Source organism: Diabrotica undecimpunctata, chromosome 6 (genome assembly GCF_040954645.1).
Source record: "Diabrotica undecimpunctata isolate CICGRU chromosome 6, icDiaUnde3, whole genome shotgun sequence".
In the NCBI taxonomy this organism is placed as follows: domain Eukaryota; kingdom Metazoa; phylum Arthropoda; class Insecta; order Coleoptera; family Chrysomelidae; genus Diabrotica; species Diabrotica undecimpunctata.
In genome coordinates this window covers 147906407-147927430 of record NC_092808.1, presented here as the reverse complement: position 1 = coordinate 147927430, position 21024 = coordinate 147906407, and the positions used below count along the sequence as shown (strand labels likewise).

The 21024-nt window shown below is 32.3% G+C and overlaps 1 protein-coding gene across 5 annotated transcripts in view; it reads left to right on the top strand.

The window, feature by feature from the left end:
• pxb (putative Hedgehog signaling attenuator pxb) overlaps positions 1 to 20296 on the top strand; it is a 341285-nt gene extending 320989 nt beyond the window's left edge. For all 5 annotated transcript variants that reach the window (XM_072535724.1, XM_072535726.1, XM_072535725.1 and 2 more), the window contains 2 exons: positions 1084 to 1353; positions 7698 to 20296. In XM_072535724.1, the coding sequence (XP_072391825.1) occupies positions 1084 to 1353; positions 7698 to 8117 (690 nt within the window). In that variant the 3' untranslated portion in view covers positions 8118 to 20296. The remainder of the gene's footprint in view (positions 1 to 1083; positions 1354 to 7697) is intronic.
• Positions 20297 to 21024: the final 728 nt, after the last annotated feature.

Genomic DNA, 21024 nt, shown 5'->3' with positions numbered 1-21024 from the left:
AGTTTTAGCACTAACTTGATCAAAAAAAAGTGTTTTAGCACGGGTTTTATGAGTTCCCCATCACGTATTAACCAAAATCCTAATTCATTATTTGATGCACGTCTCTGCCATCATTTGTATAAACTAAATCATTTGAAGTTGGTATTGTAATCTGCGACCTCACGAGGCATGTCGTGTTTTTGGAGAAAGCTGGTTCTTAAAATTGCTAAGCACTGGAAGGAAAACAAACACATTACGTACTATTCAAGTATCAATTGACACAGGATACCCAATCCTGTATTACTAATTGTGTGAAAGGGATCCTGTTCATACAGACAAAAGAGCTTCCAGTCATATTTTAACTGGAGCCACTGACATGAACGTATTTCCACTACTAAAAAAGGTTATACCACAATGCACCTTCTAACGACTTGACAGATTCTACTCCAGTCACTGCTTACGATAGCTAAAACACTACATTGTCTAGAGATTTAGCTGAATTGTAGATTTCTCGTCAAAAATTATGTATCAGAATATTATTGGAGTTTCTCTGGATATAAAAAAATTGCAATATTGCAAATCATTGCAGTATATGACTGTCAAATTGAGTAGGGACGATTTGTCTGAAGTTGGTCTTACGGCATCACATATAGTGTTTCCCCCCACAGCCTTTTTAAAATGCCAAAATATCCACTGATCACGTTGGAAAATTTGCGTCTCTTAAACAATTTTAAACTAAGAGATGTCAAAAGGTTATCAGTGGTGAATTAGATCAATTCACAGAAATAGCAATATGTATTAGGACCACTTTGATTTGTACTTAATTCAGAAAAGGACTGGAACAAAGAGATACTAATCTGCTACATATCTGCATATATAGACCAAAATTACACGCAAGGCTTAGTTTTTTTAATAATACTTTGTATAAAACGTCTAATAAATTTTCTCTTTGTTAATCAACCCATCGCTAAAATAATGTTTGTGTATGTCCTTTTTATACCAGTGGAATGTCTTAAAATTATCATTTTTTCCCTCTGTGGTGAAAGGAATCTGTACTGAAAAAAAATTTCAACTGCAAAAAATTAACTCTGCTTACATTTCCAGATGATCGACGTTAAAAACAATATCCACTATCCCAGCGGCTATCCCATATCTCAACACCCGCCCGTGTTCCTATGTTCTTCTCCAGGACCTGATCCGTACTGTTCCCAGGACCTCTACAATCCAGTATACGAAGAATTAAGCGATGCAGACAGCGAACTAACGCCCGCCCATCACAGCGAAGATGAATTCGCCGAAGACGAACTGTCATTGGCTGGAGAAATGGAAAGAAGAAGACTCGACATTCCTCCGCCACCGTATCGACCAGAAACGGTAAGAAGAAATAACAAACATAGATCTGCTCATAATATAATCCTGTCGATTAGAATTTTAAAGATCTGGTCTTTTAAAGGTCTAATTTCGTAAAAATTTTCGATTTTTTACTTGATTTTTCCATTTTCCTTTAACTAGATAAGCTTTTGTCTAAACTGTGTCAAAAAAAGATGATCATAATACCTTTGGAAATACGAAACAGGAAAAGCCTTACCTTCGTAGGGAAGAAGAGGAATTTCACTATGGCTATAGACCTAAATGATCTATATCCCAATAAATCAACCTATTTCACAAAAACTATCTTCTTCTTCTTCTTTCTTCTTGTATGTAGGCTTTAATGCCTGTTTCTTGTTCAATATTAGCCTCCTAAATTGTTTAAATTATCGTACCATCTTTTCCTTGTTCTGCCAATACTTCTTCGCCCGTTTGGTGACTTATTTCGTGCTATTCGGACTATCCTAGCCTCTGCCATTCTACTAATGTGTTCCATTATTATATTAAAGAGAAGTGGGCTTAACGAGTCACTCTGTCTGACTCCGTTTTGTACTGGTATACACTATGTTAGTTTTCCATTTATCTTTGCCTGTATTCGATTATGGAAGTAGATGTTTTCGATGGTTTGTATAATATTGATTGGTATGTTTCTTTTATACAGTAGGTGTAGGACGTCTACGACTTGGATGCGATCGAAAGCCTTTGTCAGGTCTATAAAACATAGATATACTGGTTTATTGTACTTGCTGGCCTTTTCTGTGATTTGTCTGTACAAATACGGCGTCTAGTATAGTACTCAAATACCTTGTTGTTCATCTGAAAAAGTTAGTTAGTTTATTGATTTTGTTGGTTAGGACTTTTATAGTAAGCTTAAGTGTGGTGTTCAGTAGATTTATAACTCTATAATTGTTGGGGTCTTCTTTATCTCCTTTCTTGAACATTGGTATCATTATGCTGTTTCTTCATGCGTCTGGTATCTTGCAGTGCAATATCAGTTTTTGTATAAGTTTTGTCATCTCTAGGGTTATACTTTCTCCTCCGTGTTAGAAGCTCGTTGGTTATTCCGTCTGATCCTGGTGACTTTCTATTTTTGAGTGAATTTATGGCTCTCTATATCTCTACTTCCTGAAAACTGATTTCTATTTCGTGTCTTAATTCAGGTACGTTATTGCGTTGATTATTATTTTCCTTTTTTTTCCGTTGGTTTCTTATGAATCTCCATATTTGTTTTTGTGTACCGTAGCAGTCGCTTTCAAAAACTATCTAAAATATTAATTTTCCATACCTCAAAACTACATAGTATGTATATTATTTGCCTAATGTTATTATTTTTAATTCAAACCATTCCTTTACTATTCCATCAAGAAAAAAACGTAGAATCATAATCTTGTCTTCATCAGCATGTACCTTACATCGCAAACATTCTGATTCGAAGGTCTTGAGCTATGAAGTTATTGGAACGTTTTTTCCATTAATATTTCGAAGTACAAAATCATCTTTTATTTTTTTAAAGTTCTTCTTTTCAACTTTAGGAATATTTATGTCATTCAATTTCTGGACTAACTCAAATAATGACTGAGATTTTTCAATTGCTTTTGTTTTCTCATACACTGGAGTTAAAGTCTCTTGTAAATACTCTCATTTTGATAAATCACATTTTTTCAGACGAAATAGTTCAGAATGATCATTTTGAAGTTGCTTTTCAGCGGGCATTTCATAATAAAAACGGGACCATGTTGGCTGCAACCACTTAATCTTTTATACATTTTTTTGCTTTATAGGAAGCTATTTTTTTGCTGGAATCCCTTCAGGATGTGCCCAATATCGATAATCACGATATGCGCCAGTCGCAAACACTGTGCTAAATTTTTTATTTAACAAAATCTGAAAACAATTGAAAATTTCTCATTTTTTTGCTCCTATTTTCGTTTATAATTCGGAAAATACTGATCCTAGGGAAAAAATTATAGGGAGTTAAAAGTTTTCTTATTCAATTTTACACAATATTTCGTTAGCTAGAAATTGAAAATTTAATGTTTATTGTTGAAAAAATAGCAATAATTGGAAAAAAAAGTACAAAAAATGAAGTTAATCCTTTAACTGTTTTCGACTATCTAACCTTGACTTACAAGCTCCATATTCCGCCTAGAAAAACTTTTTAATGTATTTAAAACGTATGCTAAATTTTGTTAAGATTGGTTGGATAGGTTTTGCATAATAATTTTGCAATCCAGCCTACTGCAAAAAAATCGCAAATTTTCAAATTTATAGTAGGCCCTAAATAAGGCTCTCAGATAGTTGCAAATTTTTGTACAAATAAAAGAGGGCTCAAACTTTCAAACGCTTTTTGTAAAATTCAAATCGGTTTACTAACAGAGCCTAGAAGTTTTTTTTTAATGTTTTAAACATTTTTTAGGTTTATAAACAAATTGAATACCTTTACGAGCTTTAAACATATCAATTTCAAAATTTATACACTTAAAGAACATTAAAAGACGCTTCTTAAAAAAAAGATACATTCGGCTTACTGGTTGCCGAGATATTGAAGGTCAAAGTTGGCATACATTTGCCGTGTAACCATAAGTGATAGAGGGCTCGTTTTTAAACAAATACCCTCGTCTTGTCAAGTAATTTTTATATGAAAAGTAACAATTTACTTCAATGTATAAATTGCATGCTCAAAAAAAAATGCATGAAGAAAAAATGCAATTACTTGTTTAACATACAATTGTTTATTGCAAATTTCCCAATTTGCAATTAAAAATGTTATTTGAAAATATGATATTTAAAATCCTTGTCGTCCGAGACATCGATTCAAAAAAAAAACAAAATTGGTTCAAAAACAAAACAGGAAGCCGAGATAATGCAACTTTTAGCGCGCGCTATGATTTTGAACTCTCCGATTCACATTTCGAGTGAATGTCCCCCACCAGCTCTCATGCATTCCGAGCGACATTTTACGCGAAAACGGTTCTTTATTTGTCTTTTTTATGGATGTTGCCATGAAGCTCATTACGTAAAACTTTTCATATAAGAAGTACTTGACAAAACTAGGGTATTTATTGTTTAAAAACGAGCCCTCTATCACTTATGGTTACACGGAAAATATATGCCAACTTTGACCTTCAATATCTCGGCAACCAGTAAGCGGAATGTATCTGTTTTTTTTAAAGAAGCGTCTTTTAATGTTCTTTAAGTGTATAAATTTTGAAATTGATATGTTTAAAGCTCGTAAAGTTATTCAATTTGTTTATAGGCGTAATATATATAAAAAATGTTTAAAACTTTAAAAAATTTTCTAGGCTCTCCTAGTGAACCGATTTGAATTTTACAAAAAGCGTTTGAAAGTCTGAGCCTCCCTTTATGTGTAAAAAAAATTTGCAACTATCTGAGGGCCTTATTTGGGGCCTACTGTAAATTTGAAAATTTGCGATTTTTTTCCAGTAGGCTGGGTTGCAAAATTATTATGCAAAACCTATCCGACCGATCTTAACAAAATTTAGCACACGTTTTAAACAGAATAAAAGGTTTTTCTAGGCGGAATATGGAGCTGGAAGGCAAGTTTAGAAAGTCGAAAACATTTAAAGGATTAATTTCATTTTTTTGTACTTTTTTTCCAATTATTGCTATTTTTTCAACAATAAACATTACATTTTTAATTTCTAGCTAACGAAATATTGTGTAAAATTGAATAACGAAACTTTTAACTTCGTATAATTTTTTCTCTAGGATCAATATTTTCCGAATTATAAACGAAAATAGGAGCAAGAAAATCAGAAATTTTCAATTGTTTTCAGATTTTGTTAAATAAACAATTTAGCACAGGGTTTGCGACTGGCGCATATCGTGATTATCGATATTGGGCACATCCTGAAGGGATTCCAGCAAAAAAATAGCTTCCTATGGAAAATGTCCAATCCAAAACAGATCCCGCCTAGACTAAATGTAAAGTTCATTGTTAAGTATATTTTTTCTCAAAAAACAACTTTTATTTGGAAATTTATCGATGTCTCCAAAGGTGCCACCTACTTCTGTCCTCTGGGCTTTTTAGCAAAAGCTTTATATATAGAAAATACTATATATATATATATATATATATATATATATATATATATATATATATATATATATATATATATATATATATATATATATATATATATATAATTTTTACCTGGTATAATTATGTTGGAAAGTAAAATCGTGAACAAATTCGTCACGAATTTTTAAAATTAACTCGTGGTGATTAATTTTTTAGAATCTCTGCAAGAGACAGCAAGTTTATCACGCTGACAAAAAGCAATTAATTTCCGACCTTTTAAAAAGTACGTCTCTCGATTTTACTCAGTTTAATTAATTCGTTGTCATTATCGACATATAATATTCATAATTATATTCCGGTGGGAGTTTCTATTTGTCCGGCATTTTTAATTTTAAATTAGTAACGTCAACTTATCGATTCGTTGTGTCTAGACTCAATTTGTTATTTTCGTCCGGAAAGGGTCTTTAAAAAGGTCCGAAATTTAACTTTACAAAAATAGAGGCTTTAAAGCAATGCATCCAGACAAGTTTTATTTTTATTTGTTTAATATAAACTTTCACGGCTTGCTCTGTACAAAATGTATCAGCTAATGATTTACTTTTTCCTCTTCAATACTGAAGGTTAGTGTTGTTAGTTACTGTTTTTAACAGTAAATTATACAAATTTCTGTTTATACTCGTATATTTTTAGCCATAAGCATTCATTTAGCCGTCTTCCAGTATCCTTCAATCATTCTCTCCATTATAAGATGTAGAAGTTCTTATTTCTTCTTAATGCTTAGAAGTTTTCTATCGAGTTCCATCATTTGTAACACAGTTTCATTGTTTATGTTTTTTGTTAATGAAGATTTTAGTATCCTTCGCAATCTTTTGTTTCTGCTTTATCTTTCTCACTTGTTCTTTTCATCTTCAAATTTTTCTTACTTACTTTCTTTTTATATATATCCTTCATTTTTCATGAAAATAAATAGCAGATATTCTCTCAACATTATCTGTTCCTTTGACAATGTTTTAGTTTCACTTTTTTTTTCCTTTTCAGTCTGTAATTCCTCTATTTTAAGCTTATTTTTCTTAATAATATAGTCTTAAATATTTCACGCGATATATTATTTGTTTTAATTCTTTTTTCTTGTTCTCTTCCTTCCCTTTTGTTGCTTCTATGTTTTTTTCATTCGTTTTATTTTCTTCTACATCTTTCCTCTAGATTTGCTCCAGTTTCAGCTTGTTTCTGCCCTGCCTCCTCTAATTATCTCCCTTATTTTTTATGAAATTGAATAGTTACTGTATTTATCTAGATGGTTTATGAATAATTAAATTATCAAAAGTAAATGCTTGAAATATGCTTTTTGTTTGCTCTTTTATTCGATCTTCTGTCGAATTTTTCCCTTTTGAATTTTTCACATTTCGTTTGTAATATTTTTATCTGCATAATCTTCTTTTCTTTGCAGCGATTTCTTTTCTTTACCCAATCCCATCATCTAAGTTTCCATTTTATTTCCTTTTTTCTTATACTCCTCTTATAAGCTTAATGCTTGTTTTGCTGAAGTAATTTTTATTCTTCTTAATCCTTTCTTTCTTCTCTATCTTCTTATTTGCTTTTATATTGTCCTCCTCTTTTTATGAGTATTTTAATGGTATCAACTGCTTCTTCTTCTTCTTACGATGCCTATCCGTTCCGGATGTTGGCGATCAACATGGCTATCCTAACTTTGCTTGCTGCTATTCTGAATAGTCCGGTTGTCGATGTATTAAACCACTTTCTCAGGTTTTGAAGCCAAGATATTCTTCTTCTCCCTGGTCCTCTCTTTCCAAATACCTTGCCCTGAAGAATGAGTTGCAACAAGCCGTATCTCTGTTCATTCCTCATAACATGGCCAAGATATTCTAGTTTGCGCTCTTTGATGGTGTTAATAATTTAGCATTCCTTGCCTATTCTACGTAGGACCTCAACATTAGTCACACGATCCACCCATGAAATTCTTAAAATACATCTGTAACACCACATCTCGAATGCCTCGAATTTTCTTAAAGAAGCTTCGGAAAGTGTACAGGCCTCTACTCCGTATAATAATGTAGAAAATACATAGCATCTAATGAGAGAAATTTTGGTAGCAAGTGGTAAATCGTTACTTCTGAAAAGAGAATTCATCATTATGAACGCCGATCTCGCTTTTCCTATGCGTTGTTTTATTTCAGTGGAGTGATCTCATTGGCTGTTAATGTTGGTACTAATCAACAATAATAATTTAATTGTTTTATGTTATTTTCGATGTTTGTAACGTAATCTCTAAAATATTTTACTTTTTCAGTGTATAAGGCGAGATATCCCGAGGTTCCGAAGACCTCACGAACCTCTGCCGCCAGTTCCGGGAAACAAACGCAATCGCAGCCTGGACAGGCGGCGGCAAGAGTTCCACGAAGGAATGCTCCTCGACGCGCTTCTTCAGCTGTATCCCCGAGTAGGCAGTGTCGAACACCCGCCTCCTCGAGGACGACAGATCCCCAGCATCACCCAAAGGATACAATGTATGACTCCCGGGCCCTACGAGACCGTTCCGGTCATAGGGCACTTGGCTACTTTCAGGCCCGTACCGAAACCGTACTCCCAAGACTCGGCTCTGGGTTCCGATTCGGGCTACAGTAACCACACGAGTATTAGAAGTTCGAATAGAGGTAGAAGAGATCCTAGGAGACTATCACAATTAAGTGCTGAGTTGGCGTTGACTTAGAGAACGGTGTCTCGAGTTTTGCGATCGACAATGGCAAAATGTAGTTAAATTTAGTGCAATTACTTAAAAAAAACGTGTTTCGTACTTAGTACTGTTTTGGTAGCGGTTTTTGTGTATAGCAAACATTTCAAATACATTGTGAGACAATAGTTATAACTAACCGTATTGCTGAAGAAGTACCTATGTGTCATTGTATCGAATAAACACAGATCAAATCAACAAACCAAAACAGTTGTTATAATTTATGATTGTTCTTTGGTATTGATAAAAAACTACAGCACACAGACTAAGATTATCTAGCGATTAGTCTGCGATTATCGTACGGTTAATCCACGATTAGCCTACATTTATCGTACGATTAATCCACGATTAGTCTACGATTATCGTACCATTAATCCACGATTGGTCTACGATTATCGTACGATTAATCTAAAATTATACCAAATACACTGTGTGCTCTATAGTCTAAAATACTGATAGTAATAAGAAAACAAAATATTAAATTTATTAGATTTTGATAATTTATTAATTTTCTAAAGAAAATACTCCCTACGAAAATCAATTATTCCAATACCTTGATGACATACATCGTGTGTCCAAATTTTAAATGCGGCTAAATATAAAGTTACTTTTTCACAAAAATTTTATTTGAATTTCTCTGTTTCACTAACTTTCTCCGCAGTTGAATAAAAAAAGTTAAGAATGCAAAGTTTACAGGTACAAGATGGACTTTTCCATTATGTTTTTCGTAGATTGGATCAGCTATGTTGAGTACAAGAACTAAATTAATGTTCCCGTAAAAGTGTCTTCAGGTCCTTCCAAGTGTTTTGCAAGTGATATTTTCTTGCGTATCTCGCTATCAATTCCATTACTCCATCAGTTTTTTGGACCATATGTTTTTATTCACAAAATGTAAAGTGCCACAAATTTTTGGCAACAATCTAGAGATGGAGTTGGAGTGTAAATTATTTCTTCCTTTGTCAAGCAATATGATCGTGCAGCAGTGTATTACTATGATTACTATAATTAGTCCCTTGATTCTTTATCTATGTATATACCAGATCAGCTCCTCTATGTTTTGTTTTTTTAAAACTCATTGGTTAAGGAACCATGATCTTTCCATAAGATAAAGGAGATCCGAGTTCGAATATCACAGGCATAAAAAATTACTGTCTGAATAATTAGTCTTCTTCTTCTCCTGCTTCACTTCAAGGATTAGGCTTCAAGCCTGTTCCTTCCTCAGTCTTGCTATCTTCTTCGGGTTCGTCCCACGTCTCTTCTTCCGTATGGTTTATATTTTATAACCTGTCTTACCAATCTATCTTGGTTAATTCTTTCAATATGTTTGTTCTTTTTTTTTAATTTCTTTTCTTTAAATAATTAATAAGATGGGGAATGAGCATGGATTCCGAAGTTACTAATGCCGAAAAATACATTACCTCCTGCTTCTACTGGGTTTACATCAATATTGATTTCACTCACAGACATATCTCTTTTCAGTCGACCTTACAAGACTTATTTGGTCTTCCTCCTTATAGGTACTCCCAGTAAATGTGTATCTTGAGATTGTGTATTGACTTAATGCACCTCTAGCTAGTTTCTTTTCATTCCATCAACACTGTTCCATCATGTTGGTTCTCTTAATAGCAACATGCAGAGAAGCGGCCCACAACCAAGCTGCGAGGGTACCAAAAGAAGAATTCAAAGAATAAATATATATTTTTTAATACCTAATACCATTTATAAAATATCAGCTACACATCACATTCAATAATAAAACATAGTTTACCACGCTATTGCCTAGCTTGAGCTTATTTTTCACAAAATACTCAGGTTCTCATATATAACTTTACTAAGTCAACATATTTTTAATCAAAAAAAAAACTAAAAATGGCGTAAATTGCTAGAAAAAGTTTTCTTACATACTACCAGTATTTCTGCACTTGAATTTTTTTTCTTAAACTACTAAAGAATTCGAAATACAACGTACAGTAATTAATTTCCAAGCCTGGTGGTATTATTTGTTTATCTAGCAATGTTTTTATAATTTTTTTCTTCAATATACACTCTGCGTTTTTGCACCACTCCATACGAACTTTCTTCCATTTTCCGAGAGCCTGTTGAGTAGCTGAGCCGATTTTTGCTTCATATCCTGTACGAGCCCGTGGTGGATTTTTTTAAAGGCAGGATTTGATATTTTGAAACAGGTAGACGTCACAGGGTGCTAAATCTGGCGAATAAAGCGGGTGTTTTATGACGATGACCTAGCTTTGGCCAAATGGTCCTTGATAAAGTGCGCCTTGTCGTGATGGATGATTCTAGAGTTCTCTTTCCTCATTTCGAGCTTCCTTTTGCAATTTTTTTCTCGGAGTTTTTTGGATTTTGTCAGGTGTACATTTATGAATAAGACCAGGGTGTAACATTGTCCAATGGAATTCTTGGACATAGTTAATGACCATGAGATAATTAAAAAAAAAGAAGAAGAAAGTAGTTATCAATGACTATACATGATTATAATAGACTATATGCTACTTTTACTGTCTTTTATTTTAAGTAATTACTAATAGTAGGTCAAAAAAGCGATTAAATCCAACCCCAACAATTGTTTGATTGGAAAATATTGTAGGCTCTTTTCGAAAATTTGTTGTTCTCTCACTAGAATCTTGTTAGAACTCAAGATATCCACAAAATATGACCTTGTGGCATCAAGAATGTGTTTTATAATAAAAATAGAACATAAAAACGATTTAATTTAAATGAAAAAGCAAGTTGGAAACAAATAAATATTAAACATTACATCTAATATGAATAGTAATTGTTTTTAGTAGGTTAAGAAAATATTTAAATTGAATAAAAACCTTCTGGTACACCTTGTACCTAATTTCGCACACGCAAAGTCGAACATTTCGCTATTAACAAAATACACAAACCGCACCCAAAGCAGTACGAAACCCCATTATAATTTACCAAAGTGTATAAATTGTAATTTTACAGTTCCAAGTCTGACTAATTATTATAATTATGATATCAATTATAGATTATAATTGCAGCCGATGCCAATTTATTATTTGCTTAATTACGAAAAATAAGGATAACTGGGAAAGTTTCTGCATCATTAGTCAAGTCGTTTTAAATATCTGGATCCAGAACAGCGGCGTATCAAAAAATGTTTCGAACGGTCGTCACTCAAACAATTGTACGGAATAATATCGGCTAAAAGGTGATTTTAGCCGATTTCGGACCTCTTAACGATCAATATTATATTATAATTAATATTGTGCAAGATTACGATACTAAGAACTGAAGAAAACGCTTTCATCCGCCAAGCCACAGATAAGACTTTACCATATTAGTCGCAAGCCTCAATAGAGATGGTACATAGGAGGAGAAAGATTACTGTAGACGGAAGAGGTGTAAATTTATATTTTTCAAAGAGATTCTTTGTTCTCTTAATTTCCTTGTCCTAGACAGATCTGCTTCTGCATCATCTTTTCCTGGGCCCAGCTTACTGACCTTCTGCCATCTGGTCTCTCAAAAATACTGTTGTTAATGCTCTGTTGTCCTCTGATCTTGCCACATGACGTGACCATCTTATCCGGTTAGCTTTTATATATCTGAATATGTTTTCACTCCCATACAAGAGTCATCAATTTAGCATTTCGGCGTCTTCTCCAACCTCCTGTTACTTCGGCTCTTTGAGGACCAAATATCTCTAAAAGAAGAAGAAGTAACAACTGGACGAATAACTGACTTGTATAGTATAGTCTTTTTAACGGCGAAGATCTTAACTAAAATTATTCACAATTTGCAAAACACGTTCTGTCGATAGGAAATTGTAATCCTTTCTAAGAAAGTTGAGGGCTTATAAATTGACCCTCTCCCTTTTGGAAATTGTAAATATTTTGTACCTGTAGAGATTACGTACTTATATAATTTGTTGATTAAAATGACTACAAAATTTAGGACAAGAATTGAAATAAATTGGTATGTTTCAAAATTTTAGGTAAAACCCAAGCATTTTCAGAACAATGCTCAATATTTTATTTTAGACAATCTCCGTCACTGTTTAATGATGTTATATTGATTTTATCTCATCTGCAATAATGGCTATCAATCATTTTCAAATGTACTATAGTTACTGAAATTCCTCTGTTATTTTCGGTATTTCCCTTGACTCTTTTCTTATGAATGTATGAAATATACGCCATTTTCCATTCCCCTGGCACTTGGTGTACACTTTCTAACATTTCACAGTCTGTGTTATGTAAAAACAAGAACTTAACTAACCCACGCATTTCCTTTCTGAAATTATTCTTTTCGATAAGAAATTAAAGAAGTTTTTTCTTAAGGATCTTAATAATTTATCGCAACAGTACAAATTATTAATTTTTACAAAAACGTACTAAAATTATATACGAAATAAACATGACACCCCGTTCGAAACATTTGCACGCCACGTTGCTGTTCCAAAGTAAAGCTAAACTTGATTTCGTGTTTATCAGTGCATAGGTTTATGTTAAATTTATTCACCGCCGCTGGTTTTAATTTAATTAAAAATGAAAAAACTACCGATTGATTTTTGTTGTAGTCTGTTTTTATGAAATTATTTAAAAACTGTCTGAAAATATTTTACAAAATTAATACATACAGAATATCATCGGAAACTTTCGTAATTATTAAACTGAAACGCCGAAAAAGTTGCGTGAAAAGTATTTTTTGTCGAAGTATAAAAAGTTTTACAAGTTGATACTAATATGAGTTGATTTTTTTTCTACTTTTATTATGTCTTTTCGTTCTATATTTTTGTATTGTTTAGGTTATGTGTATGAAAGTTCTTTATAAAGTTCTTCTTTTAACCATACTCGACAGCAAAATTAATCGGATGCTCAGTTTTCCTACGAATTCCTTTATATTGGATTACAGTATTGCTTTTTATCCAGATTTATAACAGAAAACTAATGTTTTAGTTTCATCAATATCACTTGGTTTTTTGTGGCTACCTTGAATTCATGTTATTCGTTCGATTCTGTTCGTTATTGTTCGGTATTGCTCGTTAAATCTTTGTTATTTTACGTTTGATATGTAACTGAAAGATTTTTATGGAAAATTAGTTCAGTGGAAGTGTTTTAACATAAAAAAAGAAAACTAATTATACACGTAGAAGCAGCTTAAGTTATTGCTTTTAATAACGAAGAACACAGTGCTCGATAAACCACCACCAGGCTTGGTATAGCTCGGTTTGATCCATGTAGATATGTCAGAAAGGCTGGTTCCTATTTCTGGACAAGTAAAGCGACGATGGTACACCGGTTTTCTCCAAGACTGGTCCTTTTCTGACTGAAGATCATCATAGCGTTCAAAAATTTGCAAGAATTCTGGTTTATCTGACCATTATCAATGTGTGTTTAGACATTTGGTGATGAATATGGTGATTGGTACAATATATCCAAAATTATTTACAGCTGCCCTAGAAGATATAGAAGTCAGTAGACTGGGAAAATAAGGGAATCCCTATTAACGGAAGATACGTTAACCATCTTAGATACGCAGATGATATAGTACTAATAGCCGACACGTGGAATGTACTGAATACGATAATTGAGGAGCTACACACAGAATCCCTAAAAAAAGAACTGAAAATGAATTTAATCAAAACTAAACTAATGTTAAACAAAGATAACAAACCTGTGATAGACAGAGATAGAACACATAAAAGAATATACATATCTGGGTCAAATTGTCAAGATAAGCAAAGAAAATCAGACTACCGAAATAAGCAGACGTGTAAAAATGGGATGGATGCATTCGGAATACTCTCATACGTACTTAAAAATAAAAATATACCTCAAAGACTGCGAAACAAAGTGTTTAATTCCTGTATTCTACCAGTACTTACATATGGAACTCAAACCTGGACATTCACTAAAATAAACATGGAGAAGATCAGAAAAAGTCAGAGAGCTATGGAACGACAGATGCAGGGTATCTAAGATCATAAAACCAATGAATAATTCGTAATAGAACAAAAGTAAAAGATGCTGTCGAACAGGCAGCTAAACTGAAATGGAAATGGGCTAGACATATCGAACGTCTTAAGGATGGCCGATGGAATAAAGAAATCGGGAATTGGCGGCCATATGAAGCCAAAAGAGCACGAGGAAGACCGCAAATGCAAGACCAATGTGGAAACGTCTTACAGACAACAGAGATGAAGGCGAGAATTAGGAGAGGCCTATATTCGGCAATCCGAATAGAGAGAAGGGCTTAAAAAATGGCTATTGGAGGCAATTTAGTTGAAACAACGATTTCGAGGAGCGTATAATACGTGATAACTTTTGCGACCTCTGTTGGAGAGACACTCTTACATGATTAGACACAGGCAGCGCCAGACGAGATTGCTGCTATAATACAACGTATTGCTGCTATATTACAAAGTATGCCTTACAGATGAGAGCTGTCTTGCAAAATCCAGGAGGAAATACCATCCAAGATCCGGTTCAAAAGGACCAAAAAGAAAATTCGGCATTATGTCTCAGGTTTTCCTTTCAGTGCGATAAACTCTTATAATAACCTGACTTTTCACAGTACTTTTTTTGGTGCTGGTTCAGTTTTTCTTTCAGACTAGGATGAGTTTTTTTCAAAGGCGTTTCTTTTCATTGGATGTTTTGTTTCATTTTTTTAGAATATGAACTACTTTACTGCGGGGCTTTTGAGACACTGTATGTTTTGTGAACAGAAGCAAGTATCCGAATAATTTTGCAGTCAAGAATAACTTTTCATAATTTTAGAATTCGGATCTCTAGGATTTCAATTGCTACAAGCACAATATTCTTCGAAATACCAGAATATTTGACATTTTTTATCTTGCTTTGTAGATTTGTCTTAATTATATAAATAATGCATATTTACTCTACTTTTTCCCCTTACTTTTGCTGTAATCAATCAAATAAAAGTCACGCAACTTTCTTTTTTTATTCCATTTTTTTTCTTTTGATTTTAACTAATTGTAATAAAATTCATTGGAATTTTAATGAATTAAATGATATTCTGTATATTTAATTATTATATATTCCTATCCATTTTATAAATGCATAAAGTTGACTTCACTTTCACTTAGTAACACTATTTTACTCATATATCACACGCAAGGAAAGAAAGTTAACATATTTGTGCATATAGCGTTTACATTTTTAGTAAAAAGAGATATATAAACATTTATTTGTACTCACAAAAGTGAGCATATAGTTTGGGATATAATGTTAAGTCAATAACAGTTACTATACCAGTAGAACGAGTCTAGATTTTTGTAATATCCGAACAGTATAGCTGTTGTATCAATTTTGAGTTCTGTGAAAATATAAAATACAACATTCCACTTAAAGTATATTATAGCCGATTCACATCAGTTTCCCCACTCGATAGGATTGTAACATTTGTAGAAATTTGTAAATATTTCTTGTATATTTTGGGACTCTTTTGGCCAACCAAAGTTTTTTAGAATTGAAGAAAATTTCTATATTATCTCTTAAAGTGTACTATATTGTATATTATGTTTATAAACTATTTATAATTTATTATTGTATATAGGTAAAACCGATACAAGTTTCATTATGTATTTATTACAAATACCTTCTTTCAAACACTGAATCACTATTAGAAATCATAGAATGTTCATAACATTAATCTTGTCTAATAAGAAAAGTACTTTGATCATCTGTTTTATTTGACACGTATGTATGGTCCTCTATTTTTTGTATTTATGTAGAAAACTTGCCTTTAATATTCGTATGGGCAATTACACTTTAAGATACCGCAAAATAATATGCAGACGATGAGGAGTGTCGTTTTTATGACAAAATAAACTTTTGTAAATGACTAAAATTAAAAAAAAATGTGTACTATCAAAATCTCGTCTATACGAAATATAGGGTATGATATAAAATTTAATTTGATGGACTGAAGAACCAAATTTGTCCTGATCTAACTCAAATATTTCAGTTGTTACAGGATAGATTCCCAGTGGAGTTTATTTAGTATGATCTTCAATAGAAATTTTTTCGCAATGTTGCAAAGACTACATTGCCTTAAATTTCTTTGGGGGGACGGTGACAATATCCAGTTTCATCCATTTTTGGAACATATGCCCCCCGTTCCGTTTCCTCTAATGTTTTTCACTCCATGTTATTATTCCTAAAGCAACAGCTAAGACGAGATGCTGGTTATAGTCTAGAAACCAGTTAGGTCACCGTGGCTTTTTTAATTCTGATGGACCCATCGAAGTTTTGTTTATGAATTTTTGACTGCTGATTACGAATTTCTGCCTTACTATGTTTGAATTGTGTGCAAGATATAGGCCAGATTGGTAAACAGTTTTTTAACAGGCTTCCAAAATATCAATATGTTGGCCAAAAATAAAGCTACGAACATTTTACCAAGCTCAAAATGTTCCTTCTAAAATTTAGCCTTATAAACAATTAAATTGTTTATAACAATTTTTTGACCACTCGGATCGAAATCCACCCTCGAAATTCGTAATCAGCAGCCAAAAATATATAAAAAAAACTGGTGGACCCACCAAAATTGAAAAGGCCAGGGTGAGCCTTCGCTGGCCACTAGAGTATTAGTACCTAATACACATATATCTTCAATATTCTGTGGCAACGGCACAAATCTGTTTTACAAAGATTCAGCAGCACCGCAAATGCAGATAATAATATGCATTACAATATCCTCATTTGTATTGCTCTAGATAGTTTTTGTCAATTGAAAAAAAATTGCAATAGTTTTCTTGCCAATTAGATCAAAGTACTTCTTTTATAGATATCTCTTCTATAGAACTATATTTTGTATTTTTCCTTTTATTTGAAATGATCTAATAATTTGATTATAGAATGGTCGATCTAAATAAATAAATATTTCAGAGATTGCTAAAGACATATTCTTTTCATTCCTAATATTATTATAAAACTGCTAATTATGCAATTGATACTTAACAAAAGATCAGCAATAAATCATAAATAAAATGCTAATCGTTTAATTGATATTAAAAGAATGTTTTTATTGGCTTATTATATTGACTGTTATAGTTTAATTTGATTAACTTTTTTATCATACTTTGTTATTAAATGGGAAAAAAACGATGTATATGATACTTTTCTTTAAGAAATTATTAGATCATTAATTAATGCTAAAATGCTGGAGTTTTTGTATATCTGCATTGCATGCATTAATTTTGTAGTTAAATTTAGTCTGGCAATCTTTTTTTTTTAATGTAACAAATTATCAACTCTGTTCAGAAACATTCAATAATCCTTTATCTATATTCCAAAACATTTTTTCACTTTAAAGTCTGTAACATAATGTTTTTGACAATGTTTAGACAAATATCTACAATTCATGTGTATGTCTCACCTATTGTAGCGTTGTCGGTGCTAGAAATCATATCTTCGGTAAGCGTACAAGGGTAGTGAATGCTTAATTTAAGGAAATGGCTTATCGCTTGTCATATTACAGTCGCTAGAATCGGTGATTTGTTTATTCGTTCTAAATTTATTATCAATTTCATGTTTAGTATTGTTTAAAATCATTTTATCAGACACAATAAACACCTTTCACCAATGACGACAGAGCCTTAGCATTGATATCCGGTGTAATTTATTGTACTCTTGTATGAAATTCATCAGTTCTGGCCGAACAATAGTTTCTTATTAAATTTTTACTATGTCCATTCGTTCTCCGTGTATAACCTCTTGATGCATCATTGTATTGAAACACATAGTATTTTTTTAATTCTTCGTACGCCTGGCTCATCTTTTTCTTTCGACTATAAACTCTAAATAGCTTCCCCAGTTATTTTCTTTGCATAATTTCGTCAATGTTTGTCTTTGCTAAAGGAGAAACCTTGAAAAAGTAGAAATATTAGAGGAAAAACACGATAAAGAGTCTGTGAGAGTCCACGACTCAACTCCGTACAATAGTATTAGGAATGATATAACATCATCATTTACAATTGATAAAATGAGAGACGTCAAAGGTTATATTAAATCAATATGTAACACTTTACTAAAAACAATAAATTCGAAAAAATGTGACAACTAACATTAAAAGACTTATCGCTTGTCATATTACAGTCGCTAGAATCGGTGTTTTATTGCTGTATCTACTAAAGATCTTTTTCAAATCAATTCACAATAGTGGCGCTTTCGGTAGTGTTTCCATGACACTTTGTGTACACGACAAGTCCTATTTACCGCTCAGATATTATTTAAAAGATACACATGCGTTAATGTTTACGTATAAAAATTTGTTTGTCTATAGATTTTCATTAATGTTTTTACCGTTTACGTAAATTTCTTAATGAAGTGTTTCCAAATACATTATTTTTCCTTATGATTTTGTATATTTCTATTACTATTGTTTTTCCTACCCCTGCCTTTTTTGTTACATTTGTAATGCAACTTGCTTTTCTTCATAACTTTTTTTCCGTTTTACGTCAATGATATATGAATATTCTATAATTTCTCGCCACTTATTGGTTCTTCATCACACTCTAACTTCTAAATTACTAGCGATCTTGGTATTCTGTTATTATTTGAATGGCAAGTGACTTTAGTTATCCTTGAGATTCTATTGCATACTTTTTCTCTATATTCTGCGCATGCTTAATATATTCGAAATATTTTTCAGTGTGGTAGATTCTTAAATATAAAATCCTATATATTAGAATCCGCACTTCACAAGAAAGTCTCAGAAAGTAGATAGTTTTGGAGATATTTTTAACTTATTCTTGAAGATAACATTTTATTTCATACATTGTGTACCTAGTGTGAAGCAGACTAGGGAATTTTTTCCAAAGGCAACAAAAATACGTTTCGTCTGGAAGGATAGTTTTGATTTTCTATTGATAGCTGTCCTACCCATCTTAGGCTACTAATTTTTATAAAGGATATTACATGCGTGACATCATCTGTCATTTTTTAGATTTCTTATAGATTACTAAATTGTACGGCCTTCTCCAGATGCCGTTTTCACAGATATCTTAAAATCTTTTGTTACATACTGTTTCTTTAGCCTTTGGTTGGGTGCTTAATCGAAAGTAACACCTATTTGCTAATAGTATCCTTCTTTTTATTTCGTCCGTTGCTGAGTTACCATTGCTCATGTATATGAATTTATTTACAAAATTGTAACTTTCTATGCTGTTTGTGATTCCATTTTTAGCTCTGCTGTTTGGAATTGAGGTTATCTCTGTTCTGGTCTATTCGTTTTTCTCTTAATTTATTGTAAAATCAATATTTTCTGCAGAAGCAAACGTTTATTTAAGTTTTCGATAGGTGCGAGCGATCAGTTTCATAGAGCATGCCATGTGTATTGATTTATTAAAATTAGTTCCTATTATATAACTCCAAATATCTTACAGTCTTCTACAGACCTAAAGACATCTCGTTATCATAACCTCAGGGAGTTTTAAAGGATTGAAAAGAATAGAAGTTCTTTTATTTTGACAATGTTAAGGTCATTCAGCTTTCGTATGGTTGACATCCTAACAGTATCACATCCTAACAGGCTGTCATATGCTAATTTATAATCTACAAAGAGGTGGAAGTTGTCAATATTGTATTAATTGTTTTTTGATTTCTACATTTACATTTTTAAATAAATATTTACGTTGTTGATTTTGTAAATTCTCTTTTTATTTCATTCTGATTGCATAAAGCCACTGAGCTCAGAATTTTAAGTGAATAAAAAACATTATTTTTAATCTAGGAGATCCAAAAATGATTGTAATGATGTAATAATGCAAATTTAAACATAATTCTAAATATAACTAGAGCAGAAACAATAGCTCAATTACGAAGATTGCCAGATAAATTGATTTCTGTTGAAATTCCAGTAGTTTCTCAATGCCGCAAATATTATTAACTCCGGTAATGAGAACCTTAATGACTCAACCAAAATTAGCCTGATTGCACAATAGTTGGTTTAATTCAGAAGTAGTAGAACAAAACAAATCAGTGTTTGTAATATGCTAGTCCAATCAACTTGTAAAATTAATCAATGAACGAATTTTGATAGAATTTCGTTCAGTCGTTCACCATTATGGGTAACACCGTCATTATAAACATTATTTTGTTATTGTTTTTAATCGACAATTTTTAAATAAATATAAACTAAATAGATATATGACTTTTATTCATTTTTACCTTCTTCAAGAATCATTCCGCAAGTACTACTATAATATAAATTAGGAAAGAGTCAATTTCTTTCTATTAATTATTAATCACAAAACTTGATAATATTTCTAGCAGAAAACAGATAATTATCTTTTATCTTAAGTCTTCAGGCCGAGCTCGGTGAACTACCATTAGATTTAAGGAGACAGGAATTAATGCTATCATATGCATCGAAGCGGTACTCTTTACAATATCACCAAACCATTCGCTGCTCGAACGGGTGCACAAATATAAATATTTGGGAACAAGCGTTAATAACAACAATGGCACCACAGAAGAAATAAAAACTAGAATTGGAAAGGCTCGAGCTGCTTTTGTTAATATGAAGGACATTCTAGAAAGTCATGACATTAACTTAAACCTGAAAATGAGATTGGTTAGTAGATGCTACATCTTCTCGATACTGCTGTACGGAGTAGAGACTTGGATTTTAAACAAGAGCAATACCGATAAACTGAAAATACCTTGGACAGACAAAATAACAAATAGTGTCGTTCTTCGAAGAATGAACAAAGAACGGGAGCTGTTGATCACCATCAAGAGAAGAAAGTTGGAATATCTTGATCATGTGATGAGAGGGAAAAAGTACCGATTGCTCCAGTTAATTATCCAAGGAAAGATTCAGGGCAAACGAAGCGTGGGGAGACGACGTATATCTTGGCTGCGCAATTTAA